Source organism: Triticum urartu, chromosome 1 (genome assembly GCF_003073215.2).
Source record: "Triticum urartu cultivar G1812 chromosome 1, Tu2.1, whole genome shotgun sequence".
Taxonomy (NCBI): domain Eukaryota; kingdom Viridiplantae; phylum Streptophyta; class Magnoliopsida; order Poales; family Poaceae; genus Triticum; species Triticum urartu.
In genome coordinates, this window is record NC_053022.1 from 13,866,050 (window position 1) to 13,886,317 (window position 20,268).

Consider the following 20,268-nt stretch of genomic DNA (forward strand, 5'->3'; position numbering starts at 1 on the left):
ATATCATACGCGGGCCAGATGATGATCAGAATGAAGAAGATTATGACGGCTCCGAATTTCTAAACAACACCGGAGAGGGTGATATGATATTCGATCGCGACGACCGAATGGATGAAGTCATGAACTACGATTATGACAATGACGAAGAACATGTTGATCCTGAAACAATAAAGACCAGCAAGGTATATATATTTATATAAGCAGGCATCTGGTGATCATCACATGTTTTAAATGAGTTGAAGATATATTAACGAATCGATCTTTCTTCTTTCAGCCATCCGGATCGAGCAAATCTTCAGGCAACAGGACGAAACGAGGCCCGAACAAAAATTTGAGGGAGGGCGTAAAGTATAATATCAAGGCAATTAGACCTAATGGCGAACCATTAGCGCCTAAGAAGATTGCGGACAAGTTCGTTCGTCAGTGCGGAGTTCTTGTGAAGGACCAACTCCCGATCTCCCTTCAAGAATGGAGAGAGCCAGCAAAGCCATGTCCAGATCTTACTTTTGTCGACGACAGACAAAAAAGTCTGCTTTGGGATACTCTCATGGAACATTTCACCCTACCAGATCATTTCATAGAAGCAGATGTGCAGAAAGTCAAGGACGCTGCTCTTAGGAAGATGGTGGTTGCATTCAAGAACCACAAGAATCGTGAATGGGACAAGTACGTTAAGGGAGGAAGGAAGACTCCAGTATTCGAGGGAACACTAGAGAATCAAAGTGCTAATTGGGACGATTTCGTGAAATTCAAGGATTCAGAATTAGCTAATGAACGGTCGAGAATAAACAAGAAGAATGCCGAAAAAAGGATAAGCTCCATAAGCTGGGGCCAGGTGGCTACGCGGTGGCAATGCCTAAGTGGGATAAGTCTGAGAAAGAGATGGAGGATGCAGGTGTCACTCCGGTTACTAAGAGCTGCCCCCCCAGGTGCAGGACTTGGTTCTATGCGCATGGGGGGGAGTTGGACCCGAAGACAGGAAAAGTTTCGACGAAGGCATGTCTGAACGGAGCCGACGATAATATACTTGTTGCAATAGAAGAGGCTCGAACGGGGGTGTTCCAGCCCAACAGAGAGAACGACGAGCTTACGCGTGCCCTGGGAAATCCTGAACACCCGGGAAGAACACGAGGCAAGGGCGCTATTCCGTGGTATGAGGGGTTTTCGGACTGGAACGCCGACTACAGAACCCGTGCGAGAAGGAAGATTGCGGAGGAGAAGCAGATGAAGATGGAGGAGGAGAAGAGGAAGCTGGACTATGAACGCCTTCAAGGCCTAGAATCAGCGCACGCGCACTTGGTAGTCAAATTCCAGCGGCAGCAGGAGCAGATCGACTCACTTAGCCAGCAAAGGGGGTCTCAGCAGCTGCAGCAGCTAGCGGATGATCCAGCATTGGATACCACCGCCCCATCTATGCCGAGAAGCAGCGTGGGTTCCGCCACGTTTGACGCAATGCTGGATAGATACCCCGTGGATGACATCGCAGAGAACACTAACTGCGAGCTACACTACAAAATTAAGAACATATCCTTGAAGGTAGCAGACGGCGTTGCTTATACAAATTCCCCCGATGCAACCTTCCATTGCAACCCGATTCCAGCAGGCTATGCTCGTGTCGTGGTTAATGAGGTGGTGGACCAATATTCGGGGCTAGAGCTTGACATTCCTGGAGGTGACGAGGAGCACACACTCGGAGATGCCAAACATCGTATCATCCTATGGAGAAAGGATTGCATCATCTTTCGAAGGCCACCGACACCGCGTCACCCGACTCCTCGTCGAAGTCCGCCACCGAGTCAGCAGACTCCCGCTCCTCCAAGTCCACCAACGCGTGAGGCCACTCCTCCTCCTCCAAGTCCGGCAAAGTGTCAGGCCACTCCTCCTCCAAGTCTGACACAGCGTCAGACATCCACTCCTCCTCCAAGTCCGGCACAACCTCAGGCCACTCCTCCTCCAAGTCTGCACAGCTTCAGGCCACTCCTCCTCGTCCAACTCAGCCCCGTGAGCCGTCTCCGCCACCTCAGCAATCGCAGAAGAGACACCCCGCAACTATGGTGCGTAGCGGTACGAGTCGAGGTCATAGTACAGGAAGTACAGGCGGAGGCAAGCGATATAAATATGGTCCAAACCTCACTACTCCTCTTCCTGAGAGGCCTTACGATAGGACCGAGGAGCGAACCAATGCCATAGTGCGGGCAGAAGTCGACGCCCATTTTGGACCGAAACCGCCACCGCCGCCAAGGGAGAAAGTGCCTGTGGAAGTAGTTGACCACTTCATTCGTATGGCTCAACCACCAGCTCCTAAGCCTGTTGACACAGACTATGAGCGCCACATCAGGAAGTTACATCGACAACGTCTATAGAAGGAGGCGAGCTCGAGCGCGAGCAAACAACAAGCAGCTGTCAAAAAATGCGGGAAAACCGTTGCCCAGCTGGGAAAATAGGCGGCGCAATCGATCCCCCCGCTTGTTGTGCCGCCAACAACACGTGACAGTATGCGCGCCCAATATTATTGTGGGCAAACAGTTTACGTTCCCGAGGTGGGCGATGTGGTAATAATCCAGGAGCATATAATGCAGGCTGAAACTCTCAACATCACTGTTGGACAACTCCTCGAGATCGAGGACATGGCTGTGCTTACAGAGGAGGAAATAAAACGGAAATATGCCCGGGGCCAACCTTTGGTCAAGCCAGAAGAGGTCAAGAAGCTTCCAACGAGAATGTATGAATTGCATCAATGGTACATGGACATTACCAAGAGATCCGATCGAGAGTCCCTCATGGTGCAAGTCAAGAAGGATCATTACTACCATCAGAAACCTGTGACCGTTGAGTATTCTGAACTGTTTCAGTTATACAATCAAGACGCACTCGACAAATCTATCGTCAGTTGCTATTGTCTGTAAGTGATTTCTTTCTGTAATTTAAGTCTCAAGCTAGCTGTAGTGATCCTTTTGATTAATCATTACCTGTAATTATCCTCACTATATTCTTTTCTGTGGTATTATGCAGGATGAAGATGTATGAAATGAGAAAAAGTGGACGCTATGGCATTGGGTTCATTGACCCAAACACCGTTAATGAATACACATGGAAAATAAACAAGCATCATGAAAAGCAGGTAGAGGACAGCATGCTAGAGTTCTTGAAGCGCCTCAAATACAATGAAGATATACTACTTCCTTACAACTTCCAGTGAGTCACACTTTCTCGTATTACAAATTCTCTGTTTTTGCCTACTAGCTAGCTACATGTTTTTGCTTACATATGCCCGCTTAATTAAGACATGCAAACGTGTGTGCATGCAGATTTCACTGGATCTTGTGTATCATTAAAGTTGACGCCGGAACAGTTGAGATACTGGACTCACTACTCAAAGCAAATAGTGACTATAACATCTTGTTTGGGATAGTCAACAGGTAATTTCAATCATTATTAACTATATATCTCGGCCTATTTAGTTCGTCATTTCATGATATGAACTATTTAATAACCCCTTTATTCATTTTCTTTGTCGGCGGGCAGGGCTTGGGCAAGGTTCATCAGCGTCACGGAAGGCGAATGGAAACGACAGTTGAAATGGTTTCGACCCAAGGTAAGTAATTAAGTAGTACTAGCTAGCTAGCTAGCTGCCATCTCTTTAATTATCATGCTTGATTAATTATTATCTGATCAAATTAAATTCCATTCTCGTAATAAAGGCCTTGAAGCAGGCGCAGGGGACTAATCTGTGTGCATTCTGCGTTTGCGAGAACATTCGCATGATGGCGTCCGAAAAGAGCAGATCTCAAAGATAGGAATGGGTACGCTTGTCAGAACACTATTCACAATTTTTACACCATTATCGATATCTAGTCACACAACTAATACACATGCATATTGATCTGAATACTATTACCCGCTACCGCCCCCATCGACCAGGTCATGAACCACTTCCAATTGTCATCGTGCTCCTAAGGCACCAATTAGGCTAATGCCACTGGCTCCGAAGGCAACATGCATATGTAGGAGAAATTGCATATAGCTATACATGTGTGTATGTGTGAATTAATATGGTGGTTTGTGAGACATTGATGATATATATATGATTGGTTCTACTAGAAATTCTATATATATATATGCATAACGTGTACAATGTGTAGTATCGTAAAATACCAACAAACGAAAAAGAATTAAAATGGAAAACACAAAATTAAATGAAAAAGAAATCATAAAACCAAAACCACCCCAAACATTTTAGTACCGGTTGGTGTTACCAACCAGTACTAAAGGGCTCCCGGCCCCCGGAGCTGGCTCGTGCCACGTGGTTGCCCTTTAGCACCGGTTTGTGCTGAACCGGTACTAAAGGGGGGGGGCTTTAGTGCCGACACTTTAGTGCCGGTTATGGAACCGTCACTAAAGGGCCTTACGAACCGGTGCTATTGCCCGGTTCTGCACTAGTGATAGCTTCCTCGCAAGCGGCCCGCAGTGGCGGCCCCAACCACTAGTGATGTACTAAGAAGTGCATATCTCTACTCCTAATAGAGGAGTTGGTAGTCTGCTACACCGGTTTTTTCGAGTTCGGTTTTTTCCGTTCCACCTTCCACTACCTCTCCCACTAGTTTTATCCTTTCACAAATAATGGAAAAAACATTCCATAACTCCTCCCACCCCCGGGACGCCGCCGCAGCCCTCGTGGATCCCGACGGACGCCCGCCGCAGCTATCGCGGATCCCCACGGATGCCTCCGCAGGGCGTGGTCTCGCTCGTCCTCGGTGTGGCTGCTGTTTATCGGGAATCCTGCCCTGGTGGGGGTTCCAAGGGAGGAAGCCGACGAGCACAAGGTGCTACTGCCATGGCGTCTGAAGGGAGGCATGATGTGCAGGCCTAAAGGGAATCCGCCGACGACATGTGGCTTGTCCTATGCCTGCAGTTGCTGCTGTTGCAGCGACGACAGTGGATCCGAGTTGCACATGTTGGTATTGAACAACAAATGACGTGAGGCAGCCGGATGCAAGTCCCACTCCCAACGCGAGGGCTCGACCTTCTTGATCGACGGCTGCGGCGGATGCGGAGCTTCGAAGTGACGGTGGACTCCTTGGTGTCGTCCCGCCCCCACACAAGCACCATCAGCTCTACAAGCTCTGGCCGCTCGTCTCGACATCGGCCATGTAATCATATCTCACTCCATTATGCAATCTTGTTTCTGATTCTTGGTGCTTGGACATCCGGAGTTCTATCTTTGGGATCATTTTTTCCTTCAAATTGTTTGATCTTTTCTTAGTTTATTGACAACAAAATTGGTGAACTTTCTTAATCGTTGGTTGGACCAACTTACTCACGAGCTTTTAGGTCAGATCTTTCACGATTAATCACTTAGGCTATAGTTTTTCCTTTTCTTTCTTTGTAGCTCCTGTCATTCCTGGGAAAACAACAACATACACTGCATCATATTAACCACTTGATATTACAATGATCAGTATATAGTAATTTCAACGCAAGAAACAACTAAGGCCCCCTTTTGTTCATAGGATAGGAAAGTCACAGGAATAAGAAAGTCATAGGAAATGAGAAGACATGTATCTGAAATCCTATGAATAGCAATAGAAAAGAAGATACTCCCTCCATTTTTATATACAAAGCCACAAACTCAAATTACAGGTACCAATATAAAATTTAATGTCTGCTTTGAAAGTCAGCCTTTCTTTTCGTTTACTGGGATCATTAATACCCCACATGCATGCAAGAAAACTGAGTGGAGGAAGTAGCTGACTGTCATTATGACTACATGCAGGCAACTATTAAACAGGTTGCTAGTACGAGAAAATATCATTAATTTTGCCTCGATTACTGTTGGTGGCCTTGTATAGATGCAAAATGTATATTCCATAGCGGCCTTGTATATAAAAATGGAGGGAGTACCTTTGGTTCACATCATAGGATTTTTTTTTCATTGTTTCTAGGCTAATATTTATTTTCCTATAAAATGTGGAGGATAGGAAGAATTCCCCCACATAGATAGGATTCTATTCCTACAACCAAAGGGCTCTAAAGGAATGTTTCCTATACAAATGCTGTCCTATGTGATTCCTGCAAAATTCCTACAAACCAAAGGAGGCCTAGGTTACTGAAAGAGTTAGGATTTGAACTTTAGTTTTTTTTCTTGCTTAGCAGTTCAGTCTATATTGAACTTAATAAGTGTCATATCTCTTATGTTCTATAATAATTTGATTTTTGCAAAGATCGTTTTAGACAAGAGGACGCAGGCTTATTGGCATAACCAAATGATCAAATCCTTGGACACTGTTAAAAAATTACTGATGCGTGTGTGGGTGGGTGGGCGCGCACGCGTGTGTGCACTGGTGTGCGTGGGTGGGTGGGTAGGCGAGCACACCTGTGTGTGTGGCAGTTGGTATGTGAGTTTGCAGTGACACATCTAAACGTATTTTTTCTTACCAATTACTGATCAAGGCAATAATGTTTTCTTAACAAATCGATTGTTGTGCATGCAGACTAAAGTATGTTTGACACAACTGATGTTAAATCGTTAGAGTATTCATGCTCCCATTGCGATGGACGGACGATTACCTTGATGAGTGTGATACAGTAGATTTCATTTTTTTTGTGCAGTTACATCAGCTAGGACTTCTAAGGTATAATCTTTGGGACTGTATATAGACAGAAGAAAAGAGTTTTTTCCTTCCCTACACACTTAAATCATTATGTTGCTAATGCAAGTGCAGAATCAACATTTCTTATTGAACCATGCTAATGTTTCTTTTTATTTAGTTTCCTACTCATTTTGTTGACTTCTTAAAGAACTTCGCTCTGTTGCACACAAATAGCTATTTCTGCACCAATCTGTCTCAAGATATAAAGCTTGAAAGAGCCCTTAGCTTGCATTTGGTCAGTTCATCTTTCCCGAGAATATGCATCTTACTTAGCTCGAGCTGAAATTTTGTTTGTCGCAGCAGGAATCAAGAAAATATGGTGCCTCCTTATCTTTATATAAAGTTCATTCTATATATGTTACTCCTTCCACTGAACTGGATGTAAATTGCATTGTGTACACTTAATGTCGAAACTAATTTTTATTGCCAATTTCACTATAGTCGAAACAGATTGCTGGCACCGAAAATGCTTCTGCTTTTGCAAGTCTGACCTGAGTCTTCTGCTTTTATTGGTTTAACTCTTGATAGGGTGGTAGCTCTCTGAATTTCTCTTCCTGTTGCCACTGAAACATATCATTTTCATGGGCAAATCAATGTATAACTCAAAGGTTTCTCTATAAGAATGGACATGAATGGAAGGTATTCTCGCTGGGCTTGGAAACTACAATATTTTAATTTGAAATTCTCTTGACTGGGGTATATATGGTTTACTTCCATGGAAGGGTTATTCCAGCCACCTGCAATTAGTAACTCCCAAATATATATTATGTACCATACTGTGATGCATATATTCTAATTGGTATAGGGGAGGCTGGGAGACATTTAGCTTTGTTATGATCCTATGGAGGTTGTTTTATTCTCGAGTGAACAAAACTTCATGATTTATTTTCTGGAATTAAGAATCATATCATGCTGCTACCAACATGTCATGTTGAATGCTGAAAAGGTGAAGGAAATAAATGTATACATTGGTTTCAGAATTAAAATGACTATCAATTAGTTGTAGAAGAAAAGGTGATTCCTATACATGGATTGGGTATTGGTAATCTTGGATCGGCATGCCATACATGAAACATGACCTGATTTTTTTAATGAAACTTTATCACATATAACGAATTTGGATTCTTAGAATGCCCAAAAATATTGATGTTGGAACAAGCATCAGAATCACACAAAATTAAGGGATCATATTTGTTGGCAGTGTCTTAAAAAATTCAAGCTATCCCGACATTCCATAGTGTACATATACATAGTAACCAAGAATGATCAATGATGATCACTAAAGAAGTGTATAATTTATCCCATGTACAAGAAGAAGACCGACTTAACGGCAAAAGTCAACAATGCCGACTAATCGGCATGAGGATCACAAATGCATATATTAGACACGATCAATATCAAACCATCAAAACATGTATGCCCCATTGCAATGCATGGGGACCACACCTCCACCACCAGAGGCTAGGGACCGTTCCCGTTGCTGCACCACCTCATGTCCGAGTCCTCATCTCCGCCACGCTAGCGACATGAGCCGGATGGTGTACACCGGCTTCCCAGACATGTGCCTATTGACGTTCCGGATGTGGTAGATGCCGACGAGGACTCGAACAGTTCGTGGAGCTGCACCAGATATAGCTACTCTCGCTCTTTAACCAACATCACCATTTTGTTTATGATGCGCATATGAAACTAATCAATGTTGCAACTCACACAGTTTTGTGGAGGTGATGGCACGAGTATTTACCCGGATGCGTTGGCATATGTTCAGGTACTAAAATTGGGAACTGGATCCTCTAACATACACATACACAAGGGATGTTAGAGAAGCTACAATACCCTAACTTTCCTTCTGTTAATCCATACAATTAAGGCTAAAATAACTTAAATTAATTTTTAAATTATTGATCTACTATGCACATTCATAGTAACTACATACAAACAAGTTGATGGTGAGATAAAATTAATTTTGGATTTTTTATATCTACAGTAATTACCAAAAGTAAATAACCTGCTAATAGTCTGTAACATTCCTTCTTCATTTTACACTAAACGAGCACTGTAACACGGTGACTTCCCTTCTCTAAATTAGAGGATCCGGCTCCCAAAAATTGAGGGGGTGATTGCTTAGCACATTCTGGTTAGACTAAAACTTTCTGGTGGATTGAAATTTTTGTCTGTAATGAGTTATACACATATGTAATGCAGAACAACCTGGTCCAAGCATGCGGTCTGACTTCATGTTTTTACTGCTTGATCTCACATCATATTTCCGTGCTGAGAAATGAGTTGTTAACTGAAACAATAATGTTTTGATGTTCCAAACTCCACGACATTTGCACGGACTTCACAGACATGAGCATCTAGCATCATAAAATAATCGGAACTTTTTGAATTTTTTATTATTTTAAATGAACTTACTGTTCACCTCGGGTGGATGCACCATAGAGCCAAAACGCCGTGTCCCTTTCTTGTGCTATATGGCAATCTCAGATTTTATGCTAGGTCTATTTTAGCTCAACGTTGGTGTTAGCAATAAAAAACACTTGCAAATGTATGTATCTTGAGTACATAAATTTGTCTCTAGAAGATCAATTTAGAAAATGGTCACAATAATTTTGATATTTTGAATATGGTCCCATAGATCAGTTTGTTGTTCCATGGCAACGAAAGGGCATTCAGCCCGATTTTGTTTATATTTTTATGAGAAACTTCCAATTTATCCAGCTTCAATCAAAACAGTACAGCAAACATCAGAAATAATAAAAATTACATCCAGATTCGTAGAGCACCTAGCGACGACGACAAGCACTGAAGCAAGCCGAAGACGCGCCACAGTCATCGCCCTTCCCTCGCCGGAGCTGATCACAACTTGGTGTAGTAGACAATCGAAAAGTCGTCGTGCTAAGCCCCATAGGACCAACACACCACAATAGCAACCGCCGCCGATGGAGAGAAGTTTAGATTAGAAGGATCCAACCTGCCGACCAAATACTGCGAGATCCACCGGAGACACACCTCCGCATGCCCTCCGCCGATGCTGGACGCCTTGGATTAGGAATAGACCAGGAAGAAGGTGACATGGTTGGGTTCTTTTTGTACTATTCTAGACCATAGAACAACTGACAAGTTGATAGAATGAGAGGATGAATGTTGTATAGACAGAGAAGGTGATGGACGGCAAGTTCAGCAAAAAAAAAGAGCGAAATATGTCTGCATTTGAGTTGTGGTTGAACATTGCATGTAATGTGCTCGTTTGTGGGAGGAACGTGAGCATTGATTACAAATTCATTTGTTCGCCCGTGGCAACACACGGGCAGTCTACTGGTGCTAATTAATGACTGATCGCTCCATGCAGTTAAGGCTTCTCACGAGAAACGCTTATCGACGAATGTGATGTGTACGCATGTCAAAGAGGCATATTGTCATGCCCGCATGATTGAGCTACATGTACAAAACTACTGGCCATACTTGCAAAACAGTCTGAACTAAATAAAAGAAAATCCACGGGCGTGATGCTTGGGCGGGTGAGTATGATATGTGCATTCAAACAAGGGGCAATGCCCTGTTGGCCTTGGGCGCTCTTTTTGCTAGGTGTTGCTTCGATTTTGGCTCATATTTCTTATGTACTCCACTTGTAAAAGTCGTCGATCGATAGCAAACAAGCCGTTTGAGAATGCGACAGAGAGAAGACCAAAATGGTTGCTGGATTTCAGGGCGTCCAGTGTCTGCTAACCATACATTCCCCATATTCAACACCCCCACCCCACGTACCCTCCGATTGATTCAAGCCTACGCATGGACAAGCCTATGTAGTAGCACGTCAATATATATGTATATGCATGCATCGATCAACACAAAGTCAGTGACGTGCAAGTGAAAAAGTAGAAGCAGTGACAGGGTCAACCCTTGCCTAGCTAATTAAGTAGCTAGCTCAAGCCAAGCTGCATGCTACTGTACTTACTTAACTCGGTAGTTAGAGTTCATCACCAATCAGCTAGAGATCGAAACCATGGGGAAGCCGCAGCTGAGATCGGCCATGGTGAAACCGTGGGGCATCCTCTCCCGGTTCCTCCTCTTCTCTGTAGCTTTCATGCTCGGCATGGCGTCCACCTTCCTCCTCCAGTCACTACTCCCCACCACCGGTACCGTGATCTGGCTTGCCTCCGCTGACCTCTCTGCGGCACCTACTTCTGCACCCCCGGCACTGGTGCTGCGGCCGCCTCTGCCACAGCAGCTCGGTGACGGCAATGGCAAAGAGCGTGTCAGTGGTGGTGGCAACGAAAGCGAGCGCATTGTGATGCTGCACAATATGACGGACAATGAACTGCTGCTGCGGGCGTCCATGGCTCCGAGGATCAAAGGGATCAGCTCGCTGGTGCCTCCCGCGCCTAAGGTGGCGTTCATGTTCCTCGTGCGTGGTGAGCTGCCACTGGCGCCGCTGTGGGAGAGGTTCTTCCATGGGCACACTGCACTGTTCTCGGTGTACGTGCACCCTGACCCAACATACCTGGGCTCGCCGGAGAAGGGGTCGGTCTTCTACGGCCGCCGTGTTCCCAGCAAGGTGAGATATCTGCCTATCTACACCCATCGCCTAGCTACACTATCTGCAAGGTGAGCTACAGAACCCTTGTTAGCTTGCGAGCTAGGAGCTTTTTGTAATTTTCTCCGTCCCTAAGTGCACCCTTATCTATACCATCCAACACGTCATTGCTCTTTCTACGAAATAACCACAGTATATTACATGGAAGTTTTCCTTTTTCGTTTCCCTCAAAAGTGAAAGCATATGGACTTCAAAACTTTCCACATCAACAAAACTATAGATGTGCAATCTGTTATTAAAAAACTTTCAGATTTTTGTGTGCACCATTAATACTTTAAATAATACTAGCTTAATAAAAAAATATTTTTATTTATTTATGCGGGACCAAAAAAATATCTAATTTACTTTTCACACATTATAACTCTAATGTTTTGTTGACCCAAGAAGTTTAATGTCCATGTTTCGTTTGGGAACTCAGCAAAATTGTCGATTCCAGTAGTGATGGGATGTACTACGTACTTACGCACAGGTTCAATCGCATCTTTTATGCAGCCTTTTTATTAACTGAAACTTTAATGCCGCTAATATTTCTGGTTTACTGAGACATTAATTTGTAAGTAAACAGGAGGATGCTCCCAGTTTTTTGTTACGAAAAGGCAAAGACCATATATTTTAAATAGTACAAACCCTTATAAAAACACTCTTACAGAAAATGAAAAATACATCCAAATCCTTGGGGGTGCTGATGTTTTCTTCCTCCTGCATCCAACAACGACGTGCGAGGAGCAAAGCTCGTTGCCGCTCTAGGCCTCGTCTCAGCGGAGCAAACTTGTTTAAACCCAGGAGTTTGTATAAGAAGCGGCCGAGAAGTCCTCGATGTGGACCAGAACACGCCGGTGGCCATGATCGATCTATGTAGCCATCACCACGGAGAAGAAATGACTAAGAGTGCGTGTAGAGGATGATCTAAGTTAGATCCATTCAAACACTTTAGTGTTTTGAAAGTGGACTTTCTAAACCCTGGTTTAGGTGCATACCCTACCGATGTTGTCCAGCTTTGAATAAAGATCTTTAATAACTCACATTTTTTCATGCAGCATAAACATATAAAATGAGATTTTTCTCGGATTGGCTATACCATTTTTTGTATTTATGTTGCACAAGAATTATTTTTTCATATATTTTAGGTGGAATGAACTGTTGATCTGCAAATATTCAATTTATGCATTGTATTTATTTCGACAAATAAAAAAGACAACGTTGTGTTAGATAGCAGTGTAGGTGCACCCATCTACAGTGAAGCATTTTCCAAATCTATATGGGTACAAAAGGATGCAGTTTAATTGCTGATTGCGATCTACAGGAAGCTCGTTGGGGGAAGTCTAGCATAGTCGAGGCCGAGCGTCGTCTCCTCGCAAATGCTCTCCTCGATGCCACAAACCAACACTTCGTCCTACTGTCTGAGACATGTGCCCCTCTCTACAACTTCACCACGGTCTACTCCTACCTCACGCATTCCGCTGGTGCTACCTCCTTCGTCGACCTCTTCGACACGCAGCGTTCTCGTGGCCGCTATAGACCGGCCATGGCGCCCACCGTCACGCTCGCTAATTGGCGCAAGGGCTCCCAGTGGTTCGCGACCGACCGGGGTCTTGCGCTTGAGGTCATCGGCGACGTGACCTACTTCCCGGTTTTCCAACGCCACTGCAATGGCCCCTGCATCATGGACGAGCACTACCTGCCGACATTTATCGCCGCCTCAAAGTGGCATGGGAATGCAAACCGTACACTCACGTTTACACAGTGGACAAGGGGGCCTCATCCTGATAGCTACAATGACGTAAGTGTCGACCTGCTTCAGGGGATGAGGAACCATGGGAACTGCAGCGACGGTGGCGGGACCACATCGCTTTGCTACCTCTTTGCGAGGAAGTTCCCATCGGGCGCGTTGCTGGAGCTACTCAGGCTGGCGCCCAGAGTCATGCGATTTGGGTGAGAGCAAGTAATGAAAATATAGATTCCCAAATTTAATATCGCTCTGTGATTTTTTTTGTTGGTGAATCAGCGTGGGATTCATTGTACAAGTAGATGATAAAATTGTATAACAGAAACTGCAAAGATACGAGCGTACTTTTAAATCTGTTGAAGCATGTGGCTATATGCCAAGTAGACCCGAGGTCCAAGACATAGTCTATGGAATAAACATAAAGACTCCGAATATTTTCATCTGTTCTCCTTGAAAAAATGAAATAAATGATACACTCTCCGTTCTAAAATAAAAAGTGCATTAGTTTTCATGCTAGTCAATATTATGTATTTTGATCAAGATTATAGAATAAATGCACCTTGATATCTACAATACAAAATAAATAAAAATTGAAAAATACATATTTTCTCAAAACGTGCATGTTGACTTTTGAAAAAACTAATACACCTTATATTTTAGAACGGAGGGAGCACAAAATATGTGTGTGTGTGTGTGTGGGGCGGGGCGGGGGGGGGGGGGGGGGGGGGGGGGGGGGGGTATGGGTATGGTGCAATCAACCCTACAGATGGATTGCAAATAGAAGGGTAGGTTATTGTTCATGCACAGTCTCTTTTTCTATTTGGTTACACACCCAGTATATTAAAAGATAGACTAGATGGAAGTATGGGGTATGGTGCAATCAACCCCTCTATTACAGATGGATTGCAAATAGAAGGGTAGGTTATTGTTCCTGCACAATCTCTTTTTCTATTTGGTTACACACCCAGTATATTAAAAGATAGACTAGATGGAAGTATGTTGTCGCTCTCGTTCGGACTCTGCCACAAAAAGATGCAGTTAGAGCAACTCTAGCAGACCCCGCGCAAAACGCGTTTGCAGTTTCATGAAAATCGCGTTTGCGGGTCGAAAACTAGCGCGGCCGAACAGATACTGTAAAAGAAACTGTAAATCTAGAGTAAAGAACTCCTTCCTCCGGTCCGGCCTCTGCCGCCCCGTCCTCCAGCCGGCCGCGCCGGCCACGCCGGCCGTGCCCAATCCCGTCGGCCGCGTCCCGTAGCCCGCAGGCCATGCCCCGTCGCCCGTCGGCCGCGCCCCATCGCCCATCGGTCGCGCCCCATCACCGCGCCGGCGGCGCCTAGCCTCGCCGGCCACGCCCCGTCGCCTCTGTCGTCCACGCCTAGCCTTGTCGGCCACGCCCCGTCGCCTCCGTCGTCCGCGCCTTGCTCTATTGCCAGGCGAGACGTGCCACTTTGCCTGCCGCGTCGGGAGGATTCCGACGGCCAGGCTGAGGTCATGGGAGGCCACGACGATGTCGAGCTCGTCCAATTCGAACCGGCGTCTAGCGGCCTTTTCTGATGTGCGGTGATGAATTCCGGCGAGTTTAGGGCGGATTCCGACAAACTCCGCGGCGGCGTGTTTGCTCCGACGTGGTTTGACCGGTATACGGGGCCCCCTAGATTCGGCCATCCAACCTCCAAAGATAAGGGTTTCGGGTGTGCTTTTGCGGTGGCCCTTAAAAATTTTACGGGTTGGACCACTTTTACTGTTGGGGAACGTAGCAGAAATTCAAAATTTTCCTACGTGTCACCAAGATCCATCTATGGAGAAACCAGCAACGAGGGAAGGAGAGTGCATCTACATACCCTTGTAGATCGCTAAGCGGAAGCGTTCAAGAGAACGGGGTTGATGGACTCGTACTCGTCGTGATCCAAATCACCGATGATCCTAGTGCCGAACAGACGACACCTCCGTGTTCAACACACGTACAGCCCGGTGACGTCTCACATGCCTTGATCCAGCAAGGAGAGAGGGAGAGGTTGAGGAAGACTCCATCCAGCAGCAGCACAATGGCGTGGTGGTGGTGGAGGAGCATGGTGATCCAGCAGGGCTTCGCTAAGCACCACGAGATATGAGGAGAAAGAGAGGTAGGGCTGCGCCAGGGAGAGGTCAAGAACTCATATGTTGGCAGCCCCAAAGACCTCAACTATATATAGGGGAGAGGGAGGGGGCTGTGCCCCACCTAGGGTTCCACCCTAGGGGCGGCGGCCAGCCCAGATCCCATCTGGTGGGGCGGCCAAGGGGAGGGGAGCGGGAGGCGCACCAGGTATGGGCCTTAGGGCCCATCTGCCCTAGGGTTTGCCCCCTTACCCTCTTCCTTGCGCCTTGGGCCTTGGGGGGGGGGGGGGTGCACCAGCCCACTTGGGGCTGGTCCCCTCCCACACTTGGCCCATGCATCCCTCCGGGGCTTGTGGCTCCCGGTGGTCCCGGTACGTTACCGATAAAACCCGAAACTTTTCCGGTGACCAAAACAGGACTTCCTATATATAAATCTTTACCTCCGGACCATTCCGGAACTCCTCGTGACGTTCGGGATCTCATCCGGGACTCCGAACAACATTCGGTAACCACATACAAACTTCCTTTATAACCCTAGCGTCATCGAACCTTAAGTGTGTATACCCTACGGGTTCGGGAACCATGCAGACATGACCGAGACGTTCTCCGGTCAATAACCAACAGCGGGATTTGGATACCCATGTTGGCTCCCACATGCTCCACGATGATCTCATCGGATGAACCACGATGTCAAGTACTTAATCAATCCCGTATACAATTCCCTTTATCTATCAGTACGATACTTGCCCGAGATTCGATCGTCGGTATCCCGATACCTTGTTCAATCTCGTTACCGGCAAGTCTCTTTACTCGTTCCGTAACACATCATCCCGTGATCAACTCCTTGATCACATTGTGCACATTATGATGATGTCCTTCCGAGTGGGCCCAGAGATACCTACCTTCGTCCTTCCTCTTTCTTCTGCCGTGGTCGAGCTTTAAGTCTTAACTTCATACCTTACAACTCAGGCAAGAACTCCTTCTTTGACTGATCCATCTTGAACACCTTCAAGATCATGTCAAGGTATGTGCTCATTTGAAAGTACCATTAAGAATTTTGATCTATCCTTATAGATCTTGATGCTCAATGTTCAAGTAGCTTAATCCAGGCTTTCCATTGAAAAACACTTTCCAAATAACCCTATATGCTTTCCAGATATTCTACGTCATTTCTGATCAACAATATGTCAACAACATATATTTATGAGAAATTCTATAGTGCTCCCACTCACTTCTTTGGAAATACAAGTTTCTCATAAACATTGTATACACCCAAAACTTTGATCATCTTATCAAAGCATACATTCCAACTCCGAGATGCTTACTCCAGTCCTTAGAAGGATTGCTGGAGCTTGGCATACTTGTTAGCATCTTTCAGGATTGACAAAACCTTCCGGTTGTATCACATACAACCTTTCCTCAAAAATTGTCGAGGAAACAATGGTTTTTGGCATCCTATCTGCAAGATTTCACAAATAATGCAGTAATTGCTAATATAATTCCAACAGACTCTTAGCATCGCTACGAGTGAGAAAGTCTCATCGTAGTCAACTCCTTGAACTTGTCGGAAAACATCTTAACGACAAGTCGAGCTTTCTTAATGGTGATACTTGCCATCATTGTCCGTCTTCCTTTTAAAAATCCATATGTACTCAACAGCCTTACGACCATCGAGTAGTTCTTCCAAAGTCTACACTTTGTTTTCATATATGGATCCTCTCTCGGATTATATGGCCTCGAGCCATTTTGGAATCCAGGCCCACCACCGCTTCTCCATAGCTCGTATGTTCATTGTTGTCTAGCAACATGACTTCCAAGACATGATTACGTACCACTTTGAAGTAGTACGCATCCTTGTCATCCTACGAGGTTTGGTAGTGACTTGATCTGAAGTTTCATGATCACTATCATAAGCTTCCACTTCAATTGGTGTAGGTGCCACAGGAACAACTTCCTGTGCCCTGCCACACACTAGTTGAAGAGACGGTTCAATAACCTCATCAAGTCTCCACCATCCTCCCACTCAATTCTTTCGAAAGAAACTTTTCCTCAAGAAAGGACCCGATTCTAGAAACAATCCCTTATTGCTTTCGAATCTGAGACAGGAGGTATACCCAACTGTCTTGGGTGTCCTATGAAGATGCATTTATCCGCTTAGGGTTCGAGCTTATCAGCCTAAAACTTTTCCACATAAGCGTCGCAGCCCCAAACTTTTAAGAAATGACAGCTTAGGTTTCTCTAAACCATAGTTCATACGGTGTCATCTCATCGGAATTACGTGGTGCCCTATTTAAAGTGAATGTGGTTTTCTCTAATGCCTAACCCATAAACTATCATGGTAATTCGATAAGAGACATCATGGTATGCATCATATCCAATAGGGTGCAGTTATGATGTTTGGACACACCATCACACTATGGTGTTCCAGGTTGTATTAGTTGTGAAACAATTTCCACAATGTCTTAATTCTGTGCCAAACTCGTAATTCAGATATTCATCTCTATGATCATATCATAGATATTTTATCCTCTTGTCACGACGATCTTTCAACTTCACCCTGAAATTACTTGAACCTTTCAATAATTCAGACTCGTGATTCATTAAGTAAATATACTCAACATCTACTCAAATCATCTGTGAAGTAAGAACATAACGATATCCACTACACGCCTCAGCACTCATTGGACTGCGCACATCAAGATGTATTACTTCCAACAAGTTGCTTTCTTGTTCCATTTTACTAAAAATGAGGCTTTCAGTCATCTTGCCCATGTGGTATGATTTGCATGTCTCAAGTGATTCAAAATCAAGTGAGTCCAAATGATCCATTTGTATAGAGTTTCTTCATGCATATCTACCAACAAACATGGTTCGCATGTCTCAATCCTTTCAAAAATGAGTGAGTCCAAAGATCCATCAACATGGAGCTTCTTCATGCGTTTTATACTGATATGACTTAAGTAGCAGTGCCACAAGTAGGTGGTACTATCATTACTATCCTATATCTTTTGGCATGAACATGTGTATCACTACGATCGAGATTCAATAAACCATTCATTTTAGGCGTAAGGCCATTGAAGGTATTATTCAAATAAACAGAGTAACCATTATTCTCCTTAAATGAATAACCGTATCGCGATAGACATAATCCAATCATGTCTATGCTCAACGCAAACACCAAATAACAATTATTTAGGTTTTAATACCAATCTCGATGGTAGAGGGAGCGTGCGATGCTTGATCATATCAACCTTGGAAACACTTCCAACACATATCGTCAGCTCACCTTTAGCTAGTCTCCGTTTATTCCGTAGCTTTTATTTCGAGTTACTAACACTTAGCAACCGAACCGGTATCTAATACCCTGGTGCTACTAGGAGTACTAGTAACGTACACATTAACATAACGTATATCCAATATACTTCTATCGACAATCTTCTCATCTACCAAGTATCTAGGGTAATTCTGCTCCAGTGGCTGTTCCCCTTTATTACAGAAGCACTTAGTCTCGGGCTTGGGTTCAACTTTGGGTTTCTTCACTTGAGCAGCAACTGACTTGTCGTTTCATGAAGTATCCCTTTCTTGCCCTTGCCCTTCTTGAAACTAGTGGTTTCACCAACCATCAACAATTGATGCTCCTTCTTGATTTCTACTTTTGTGGTGTCAAACATCGCGAATATCTCAAGGATCATCATATATGTCCCTGATATATTATAGTTCATCACGGAGCTCTAGCAGCTTGGTGGTAATGACTTCGGAGAAACATCACTATCTCAACTGGAAGATCAACTCCCACTCGATTCAAATGATTGTTGTACTCAGACAATCTGAGCACAAGCTCAACAATTGAGCTTTTCTCCCTTAGTTTGCAGGCTAAGAGAATCGTCGGAGGTCTTATACCTCTTGACGTGGGCACGAGCCTGAAATCCCAATTTCATCCCTCGAAACATCTCATATGTTTCGCGACGTTTTAAAACGTCTTCGGTGCCTCAACTCTAAACCATTTAACTGAACTATCACGTAGTTATCAAAATGTGTATGTCAGATGTTCGCAACATCCACAGACGACGTTCGAGGTTCAGCACACTGAGCGGTGCATTAAGGACATATGTCTTTTACTGTCTGCATAATTGCTACTATCAACTTTCAACCAATTTTTCTCTAGGAACATATCTAAACAGTAGAACTAAAGCGCGAGCTACGACATAATTTGCAAAATCCTTTTGACTATGTTCAGGATAATTAAGTTCATGAACTCCCACTCAGATAGACATCCCTCTAGTCATCTAAGTGATTACATGATCCGAGTCAACTAGGCCGTGTCCGATCATCACGTGAGACGGACTAGTCAACATCGGTGAACATCTCCATGTTGATCGTATCTACCATACGACTCATGCTCGACCTTTCGGTCTCTTGTGTTCCGAGGCCATGTCTGTACATGCTAGGCTCGTCAAGTCAACCTAAGTGTTTTGCATGTGTTCCGAGGCCATGTCTGTACATGCTAGGCTCGTCAACACCCGTTGTATTCGAACATAAGAATCTATCACACCCGATCATCACGTGGTGCTTCGAGACGACGAACTTTCGCAATGGTGCACAGTTAGGGGGAACACTTTCTTGAAATTTTAATGAGGGATCATCTTATTTACTACCGTCGTTCTAAGCAAATAAGATGTATAAACATGATAAACATCACATGCAATCAAATAGTGACATGATATGGCCATCATCACTTTGCTCCTTTTGATCTCCATCTTCGGGGCTCCATGATCATCATCGTCACCGGCATGACACCATGATCTCCATCATCGTGTCTTCATGAAGTTGTCTCGCCAACTATTACTTCTACTACTACAGCTAACGGTTAGCAATAAAGTAAAGTAATTACATGGCGTTGTTCAATGACACGCAGGTCATATAATAAATAAAGACAACTCCTATGGCTCCTGCCGGTTGTCATACTCATCGACATGCAAGTCGTGATTCCTATTACAAGAACATGATCAATCTCATACATCACATATCATTCATCACATTCTTCTTGGCCATATCACATTGTTGGGGAACGTAGTAATTTCAAAAAATTTCCTACGCACACGCAAGATCATGGTGATGCATAGCAACGAGGGGAGAGTGTGATCTACGTACCCTTGTAGATCGACAACGGAAGCGTTTGGTTGATGTAGTCGTAC

At 44.5% G+C, this 20,268-nt stretch overlaps 1 protein-coding gene across 1 annotated transcript; it reads left to right on the forward strand.

Moving 5' to 3' along the window:
- The first annotated feature begins 10,626 nt into the window (after positions 1 to 10,626).
- LOC125537273 (glycosyltransferase BC10-like) lies at positions 10,627 to 13,410 on the forward strand. The gene is made up of 2 exons (XM_048700585.1): positions 10,627 to 11,211; positions 12,554 to 13,410. The coding sequence occupies exons 1-2, from the start codon at positions 10,660 to 10,662 to the stop codon at positions 13,184 to 13,186; spliced, it is 1,185 nt and encodes a 394-aa protein (XP_048556542.1). The 5' UTR covers positions 10,627 to 10,659; the 3' UTR covers positions 13,187 to 13,410.
- Positions 13,411 to 20,268: the final 6,858 nt, after the last annotated feature.

Excerpts from the sequence above, each read along its gene's own strand:
- LOC125537273 (XM_048700585.1), top strand. The coding sequence starts at position 10,660 with ATGGGGAAGCCGCAGCTGAGATCGGCCATGGTGAAACCGTGGGGCATC. Across the intron at positions 11,212-12,553 it reads GCCGCCGTGTTCCCAGCAAG|GAAGCTCGTTGGGGGAAGTC; the intron begins GTGAGATATCTG and ends TGCGATCTACAG.